Genomic DNA, 8,719 nt, shown 5'->3' on the forward strand with positions numbered 1-8,719 from the left:
TTGAAGCCAATCCTAAGAAAATCAAAGCTTTGATTGAGATGAGATCTCCCCAAAAATCGAAGGAGGTCCAAAGCTTAACTGGACGAGTGGTTGTGCTCAGTCACTTTGTCTCAAAGGCCATCGGCAAATGCCACTCGTTCTTCAAATTACTAAAAAGGGAAAAGAAATTACAATTGATAGAGGAGTGTGAAGAGGCCTTCCAGGGCCTGAAGAAGGACCTAAGACAGGCCCCCTTCTTCTCGAAGCCGAAGCCAGGGGAAGTCCTGCAATTATACTTGTTCGTCTCCAATGAGGCCATCAGTGTGGTCCTTATCAGAGAAGAAGGTACAACCCAGCTCCCCATGTACTACACTAGCAAAGCACTTCTATCACTAGAAACGCGCTATCCTGATATGGAGAAGCTTGCCTTGGCCTTAATCACGACTTTTAGAAAACTAAGGCCCTACTTCCAGGCTCATACCATTCATGCCCTAACTTCCCCTTGAGGCAAGTGCTGTAAAAGCCTGATGCCTCGAGGAGGCTACTGAAATGGGCAGTGAAGCTTAGCGAATTTGACATTGTATTTAAGACTAGGACATCTATCAAGGGCCAATCCTTAGCTGATTTTGTGGCAGAATTTGCCAACGTCCCATAAGTGGAAGAAGTGATAGAACCTGTTGAGCCCTCCATATGGCACCTATTCATGGATGGGTCAACTAGAGACATGGCTTCGGGAGTCGGGGTGGTCTTCGTCAGCCTAGAAAAGCACAAGCGAAATTCGACTGTGAGGTTCGGGTTTAAGGCAACCAACAATGTGACGGAGTATAAGGCACTCCTTGCAGGTCTCAGATTTGCAAAAGAGATGCAAGTGAGGAAGTTGCTCATCAACAGCGACTTCCAGCTAGTGGTAAGCCAAGTCAATGGCAATTTCTCCACTAGGGACAAGGGTATGGCCTCGTACTTGAAGGTTGTGATGGACCTGCTCCCGTCCTTTGAAAATGTTGAACTAATCCAAATCCCTCGTGTTGAAAATGCATATGCTGATGCACTGTTAAAAATTACTAGCAGCAAGGATTTTGCACTGCTGACAATAGCACCAATCGAACACCTCTTGAGGCTCTCCCCAGACGTGATGTAGGTAGAGAGAACCCCCACATGGATGCAGCCAATTGTTACTTATCTAAAAGACCAGGTCCTTCTTACTAACAAAGAAGAGGCCTACAAACTGAGGCGGAGATCGGCTCATTTTGTCTTCATTGATGAGGTGCTCTATAAAAGAAGTTTCTCTTTCCCGCTTCTTCGGTGTATAGGAGGTGAAGAAGCCACATACATACTAAGAGAAGTCCATGAAGGTGTTTGTGGCAGCCACTCTGGAGGAGGTCTGGCTTTGGCACAGAAGGTATTGACACAAGGGTACTACTGGCCCACCTTGAACTTGGGGGAACTGTTATCCAACAAAAACAGAGGACTTATTTGAACATTAAAGTTCGTGCATTACATAAATGACTATATTTGAACTTGGAGAACTATTGTTACGTACTGATACACTTGGCTGACTCACTAGGACCAGTGGTCCACCTCAGCCAAACTACGTGGCATAGTGGCCAAGGCCCTAAGGCCAATGAAAAGTATACAACATCAAAGTACTTGAAGATCGAAGTGCATTTGCCGAGGTGGTCTCGACCAAGGCACTCCATGGCGAATTTGAAGCACCTTTGCCATCACCTCTCCTAAGAGATTAGGTCTTACACAAGAATCCTTTTTTGAGTTATTGATGTGACGTCCATCATAGAGTGCTAATGTCTTGTTTGTCGAACATAACGGTGGTTCTGCAAATCAATAAATGCATAGCAGGTTAGGCAGTCAAATGTGATGCCTCAAATTGAATATGTAAACTAACAGGATGAGACCATGTGTGCCTTCAACCGAGGGTCACGATTCAACTTGTATTACTATAAATAATTCCTCATGCACCCATTGTAAAGTTAATGCAAGATCCAATACGAGAACAACTACTACATAATTTACTCTCTCGAAGTACAACCGTGTTTACATACAAGTTCAACAAATCGGGATTGGTAATTATTGTACAATCGTTCTACAAAAGTATCATGGGATTCCAAACGTTGTCATCTCGTGCCTTTAAGCCACTCTCACGCCCCCTTACTAGACCCTTTGTGTGTCTTAGTGTGTTGGACTTTAGCCTATGTGTTTAATGCCAATGTACACCACGGAGTTTCATAATAGAACCCGACTTGAACACCTCAAAATTTTGTACATGATGGTTGAATGTGGTATCAAACATGACAAAAGACTCATTTTCAAGTTCTTTGCCGCTCCTTTATAAAAATATTGCACTTATAAGACATGAAATAAATTCAGCGGTCATATGAAGGATCTTGTGCGAAATTAACACTTTATACAATGAGAGTAATTTACTACCTAAATATAAGAAAAAGAAGACAACAACTCCTACCATGTATGACTATTCCTCGACACGAAATATGGTTCATTAAAGATATAACTCTTTATACAACGTAAGTCTTAGTGTTCATCACAAACACATGGTATTTGAAAAGAAGAGTTTAGATAGAGATACGATTCACGCAATTTGAAAATCCAATTATATAGCTATAAAAAAATTTCGAACTCGATTGTTAGAATGTTTTAAAGAAAAAATACATTACTATCAACCTTTGAAAATACATTTTCAAAAATGGATAAACTTATGAATTTCTTTCGAAAATCGGCTGGTATTAATTAAATAAGTTAATATTGCAATAATATATAATTTATGAACACAAATACATACTAGTCACAATCACAAAATGTCGTAGTATTAAAGACAAAAAATGTGGTTCACAATTGCATATTTAGTCACAAATTAAAAAAAAATAATTTAAATCACAACTTATTCATCGATCACAGATTATTAAATTAATTGGTGACAATTTATTTATCGATCATGTATTATCAAATAATCAGACCACAATAACCAAATGAATTGGTTACAAATTATTAGGGATGACAATCGGACTTGTCAGCTGGGATCGCCCGTGGCTCGGCTCGAAAAAAGCTCGAATTCGCCCGGCTCGAGCTTGGGCCGAGCTCCATTTTTTTGTGCCGGCAAAGTTCGAGTTGGCCCGTGTGGCTCGAGAAAATCGAGCATATATTTAAAAATAATAATAATAAATTAAAGGTAGCAACCTGCTGCCTTAAATGGCAATGTAGTTTCTGCCAAACAAGGCAACAACCTACTGCCTTTTTAATTAAAAAAAAAAAATTCGAGCCAGCCCGAGCTGAAAGCTCGAGTCGAGCCTAATTTTGTTTGCCGAGCTTTTGCTCTACCCAGCTCGAGCTCGAAAAAAAGCTTGAACATTTTACTCGAGCTGAGCCAGAGCCTAGAATTTCGACTTGCGAGCCAACTCGACTCGGCTCGTTGACATACCTACAAATTACCCTTCATCTCCCTTAATCGTAACATCATTACCACCACCACTACTTGTACCAACAACCATTACCACCACCCAAATCGCACTACAAAGACACAGATCACACAACAACCATCATCATTACCACACCACCAACCAGCATCATACTAACAACCATCATACAACGTTGCAACTAGCACCATGCGGCGCACTATAGATCGACGCAACAACAAGCACTAATATTACAACAACGTTGCAGTTGCTACATTGCATACAAGCAGCGGTGCTAGCCGTTGTGCATGCATGTGGCAGGCAAGCGCCGCCAAGAGTCGCATGCCCACATGTGGAATGAAGCAACAACTAGGGAAGTAAACTTTTTGTTTGTGGTGAAAAATGAGGGTTAGGGAGGGTTGTGGTGTGAAATTGGGTGGGGTCGGTGAATGAGATGAGGTACATTTTTGAAAGAATAACATAATCATTGGACAATGGAAAAATAAAATGTAGGATATGAGGTAATTTTCTCGTGTGTGTGTGTATATTAAGATGATTTAAATTTTTTAATATTTTGTATAATTATATCAAGCAAACTAAAATTCAATGGGATCCAGTAATCCAAAGTTAAATGTTTCAATAGCAATCAAACTTTGTACTTTGTCATGACTTACTCACCCAACTTCAAGAATTGTCTCAGTAACCACTAAACTTATATCCGTTGCTTTCCGTCACTCATTAGATGAATTCTGTCTTTAAATCTATCTAGGTGACAGACGGTAAATCTACATGGACCATTAAATCGCTCCAAATTATAAGTTAATTGCCATGTCACATCCACGTCGGCAAATTACTCTTCCAAACACGCCATTCTCAATACAATCTGGAATTTAAACGCGACTTCTTCCTCATATCTCTAAAGAAAAACAAATTTAAGTATAGCAGAAGTGGACGTCCATGGAGAAGACAAGGAGTCTGAACTCGAAAAAACTGAGAAAAATACATAAATAGATTAAATCAATATTCCAATTATCACAATGGAGTATACTATCAGTCCATCACGAAATATGGCTTTGAACTCGCCACCTCCTTTAACTAATTACTCCAAGCCATACTTATCAATTCCCAAAAAGCTCCCAAAAATGGACAAAGTAAAAGATTGAATTCTCAATCACTCAAACCCATAAAACTTCAAAAAAATCCGTTTTTTCTATTTACCATGGATGAAAAAACAAAATGGGATTTGAAGAAAATTCTGTTAACTGGTTTCAAAATTTCTCCAAATACATTGTGAATTTGGTTTTCAAATTTTATATATTTTTGGAAATTTGTCCGTACATGGTTTCGTCTTCTTCATTGGTAAAACTTTCAAATTCACTCAACAAAATAGCAAAATTTGTACTATCTTCTTCCTTTGGTTCCGTCAAAAACTCTTCTTACTGTCCTGGGCAAGTTGAAATTTTGGGGTAAAACCAAGACTTCACTTCACCTTAGGGTTTGGGTCTGGATTTTGGGTGATTTCGATTTCACTTCACACGAATGGATTTCATCTTCATCTGAAGTTTCTTTCAACTATGAGGAAGAAGTTCGTGTTTACAATCTAAAGGTTGAATCCCAACCTTAATGGCTCCCACCGACCCTGCCCTGAGCCATCGTGGAGAAGGTAAATAGCAGGATGTGCCTCCCAGGGGCCAGGGTGAAGAGCATATGGATAGGCCAATGCTGTTAACCCAGATGGTAACTCCTGCTTGCAACAAAGTCAATTCCACCTTGCGGGGAATCGAACTCTGCACACTGCCGCACTGAACCCTATCCGTCCTCCCCTTTGCCACTGGGAGATATGCCCTAGGGGCAGTTCGTGTTTACAATCTAGATTGAATTGAGAAGGGTGTATTTGGAAGAGTCATTTACTGATGTGGATGTGACATGCAATTAACTTATTATTTGGAGTGATTTAACGGTTACCGTCTGTCACCTAGATAGAGTCAAAGACAGAATTCATCTGACGGAAATCAACGGATTTAAGTTTAGTGGCCATCAAGATAGTTCTTAAAGTTGAGCGAGTAAATTGTGACGAAATGTGAAGTTTGATGGCTAATGGAATATTTAACTTCAATAATTCATAATATTTACTTCACCAAACTCTTGAGCTTCCACCACAGAGATGATCCTCTACCTTCAAATTCCCATTCCGTCCAAAACCCCCAATCCCCAAAATAAACTAAAACCCCACCTTTCCGTTCCCACCGCCGCCACCACATCTTCCATTTCAACGGACTCCGGTCTTAAATTCCGGCAGAAACTTATCTACCTTCAGTCCCTCAATATAAATCCCGCAAAAGCCCTCAATGAAAACCCAAATCTTCGTTCTTCTCCGCTCTCCACCGTTTACTCCGTTACCCACTGCCTCTCCTCCATGGGCCTGGAAGCCTCTGCCCTCGGCCGCATCCTGGATATGTACCCATTGCTTCTCACCTCCGACCCATACTCCGACATTTACCCCATTTTCGATTTTTTATTGAATACCGTTGAAATCCCATTTCCTGAGATACGGAAATCTATAATTCGGTGTCCCAGACTGCTTGTTTCGGATCCGGAAACTCAATTAAAACCTACGTTTGAGTTCTTGAAGCAATTGGGTTTCACTGGCCCGAATAAATTAACCTCTCAAACCACATTGTTGTTGGTTTCGAGTGTTGAGTTTACACTGATACCAAAGATTGACTATTTAGTGGAAGTGGGGTTTGAGTATGATGAGGCTAGGAATATGGTGTTGAGGTCGCCGGGGCTGTTGACTTTCAGCATAGAGAATAACTATAAGCCAAAAGTGGACTACTTTTTGAATGAAATGAATGGGGATTTGGAGGAAATAAAGAAGTTTCCGCAATACTTTTCGTATAGTTTGGAGCGAAAAATAAAGCCACGGAACCGAATTTTAATGGAGCATGGTTTTTCGATGCAGTTAGCTGATATGTTGAAGGTCAGTGATGGGGAGTTCCGTGCTCGGTTGATTGAGATGCAGTTGAAGTTGGTGGAGGATAGGCAGTAGTGGTAGTAGTACGTTGTAAGTTTCTCTCATTTTGTACTTAAATTGCACATCTTTGATTTGGGATGATAGATGTGTCCAAATGTCATTCTTATCTGAAATATTAGATTTTTTGTATATGACAAGTGCCGACTGCATATTGATGATCTACCTTTTTGTCACAAACTGTGCGAGTACAATTACTTGAGGTGTGAATTCTGTATATGAAAATTGAGTTTGATTTATTTTATTTTAATTGTTCAGCTCTTATATACACTATTTAATCATCATAACCTGTGTATAGTTAATCATCATAACCTGTGTATACTCATTCAAAACACTGATGCAAGGAATAAAGGGTAACATCCATATAAATCTTTTCTTAAAACCATCATATATATAACATTAACTAGTTAATGAACATATTTAGCATCTAGTATGGATTTTGAATTCTTCTTTTATTGTTAACCTTTCGACTTAGAATGGAGAAAGAAATGATGATTAGGCTCTATGTAGTTGGGCTAACATCTGATACAATTAGATATAGAATGACCTTATCTCTCTCAGTTATAAAGTATGTGTTCGGTGATATGTACATCTGAGAAGCTTTATTTCCATGTTATTACAAAACAACTTCCTTCGAAGAACAAATACTCCTTGGCTCTCATCCTTAAGGGAGTAAGGCTCATCCTCTTGGAGATGATAGAAGATGGTGTTCATATGTTAGCCTTTATCATTTCCTGTTGTAGCTAGCAAAGCAACAACAGAGTTATAGTTGATGTAGTACATTGGGTAATTTAAGATTTAAGACCTCTCAGTCTTAGTTTATTGAGATGCTCTCACAACTCAGGAATGGCTCAGTATTACTGCAACTTGGTGGCATCATGCAGTCTTCGTACTGCTAGTCTGCAAAGGTATCAACTGTTGAAGTACCAGACATAGAATCAAAGCACTATCTTTACGATGAGATGGGAAGTATTTCCTTTTTTCTCCATTTGATGAACCCTGCTTTGTTAGTGGTGTTTTGTTTATTTGATTGAAATGCTCATCTTAACTAGATCAACAAATTGCAACTGTTAATTTGGCTTGCTAATTTGCCACACAAAGTAATACTCTTGATGAATGATGATTGTAATAGTTGCAATACGTTTAACATGATATTATAGTTAAGGCTGCAAAAGGTCGAGACAAGTTGATAGTTGTCCGTGCTCGGCATGCCTTGATGATGCAGAATGTGCCAAAAAAAAAAAAAAAAAAGGAGTACATATGATGTTTGATACATGGCAGGATTTGGGGCAAACACTTTGATGGTTAGGTTGTAATTATTATTATCATTATTTTGTTTAAGGTGCGTGAACATTCTTGTGGTTTTGAAGTTGACGGTAGTTTGATCTATCAGTATTTTTGGACGCGTATAAAACATCTTCAGTTTGTGAAGTCTTTCATTAGGTTATATTAGTTTGGAATTTGTCATTAGGATTGTGAATTAGTATTGGAGGGATCGGATCATAGAAGTTTCCAGTGAACTCTATAATATGTTCTCTTACAAATGATTAAAATTATATGTCTCTCTTTTAAAGTTTTCTTTGATCTCCCTTGATAAAAATTAGATTTTTAATAGATTTTGATAAAAATTGATAAAATGTATGCTTGAAAAGTTGTGAATGAAATGTTTTATTTCAATTAATTGTTAACTTTGACCTAAAATTAATCAACTTTTCTAGTCGAACCGAACAGTAGGGATGGCAACCCCAAGGGAGCTGGGGAAGGTCAGGGGGCGAGTAGGGGTAATTACCTCGTTTATTTTATTTTATTTTTGTTTTTGATAATTCATTTTTAATTAATTTATTTATTTTCAAAAGTTAAATTATTCGAATGTATTTGGTAAACTAAAATTTTTATTGTTTATCATATTCCTTAAATAATCTTAGTTACCATCTTCTATTATAATTAATGAAATTTCATGGAATTTTTCTATTATGTTCTTTTTGAGCCCTATTATTTCCTGATAATGCATTTTAGAATAGTAAATTGATGGAGAATGTATAGTTAAAAAATAAGGAATTTTTTTGAATTTATGTGTTATATTATATTATTAAAGAATGTGTGGTTGAAAAGAAAAGAGAGAAAAATATATTTTAAAAATAATGAAAATCAAACAAGAGTTTAAAGTATTGAATTCTTAAATTTTAAAAAAAATAAAATTAAATGTGGTGGGGTGTTACTCGTACCCGCCTCGGGGCGGAATTCCCCGCCCAATTAAGCGGTTAATTTTTGCCCCGTTCAAGACAGG

General features: G+C 38.2%; 1 protein-coding gene across 1 annotated transcript; it reads left to right on the forward strand.

The window, feature by feature from the left end:
- Positions 1-5,453: 5,453 nt before the first annotated feature.
- On the forward strand, positions 5,454-7,385 carry LOC111403336 (transcription termination factor MTEF1, chloroplastic). The gene is made up of 2 exons (XM_023031793.1): positions 5,454-6,465; positions 7,277-7,385. Exon 1 carries the CDS (start codon positions 5,566-5,568, stop codon positions 6,448-6,450), a length of 885 nt encoding a protein of 294 aa, XP_022887561.1. The 5' UTR covers positions 5,454-5,565; the 3' UTR covers positions 6,451-6,465; positions 7,277-7,385.
- Positions 7,386-8,719: the final 1,334 nt, after the last annotated feature.

Source organism: Olea europaea, chromosome 11 (genome assembly GCF_002742605.1).
Source record: "Olea europaea var. sylvestris chromosome 11, O_europaea_v1, whole genome shotgun sequence".
Classification (NCBI taxonomy): domain Eukaryota; kingdom Viridiplantae; phylum Streptophyta; class Magnoliopsida; order Lamiales; family Oleaceae; genus Olea; species Olea europaea.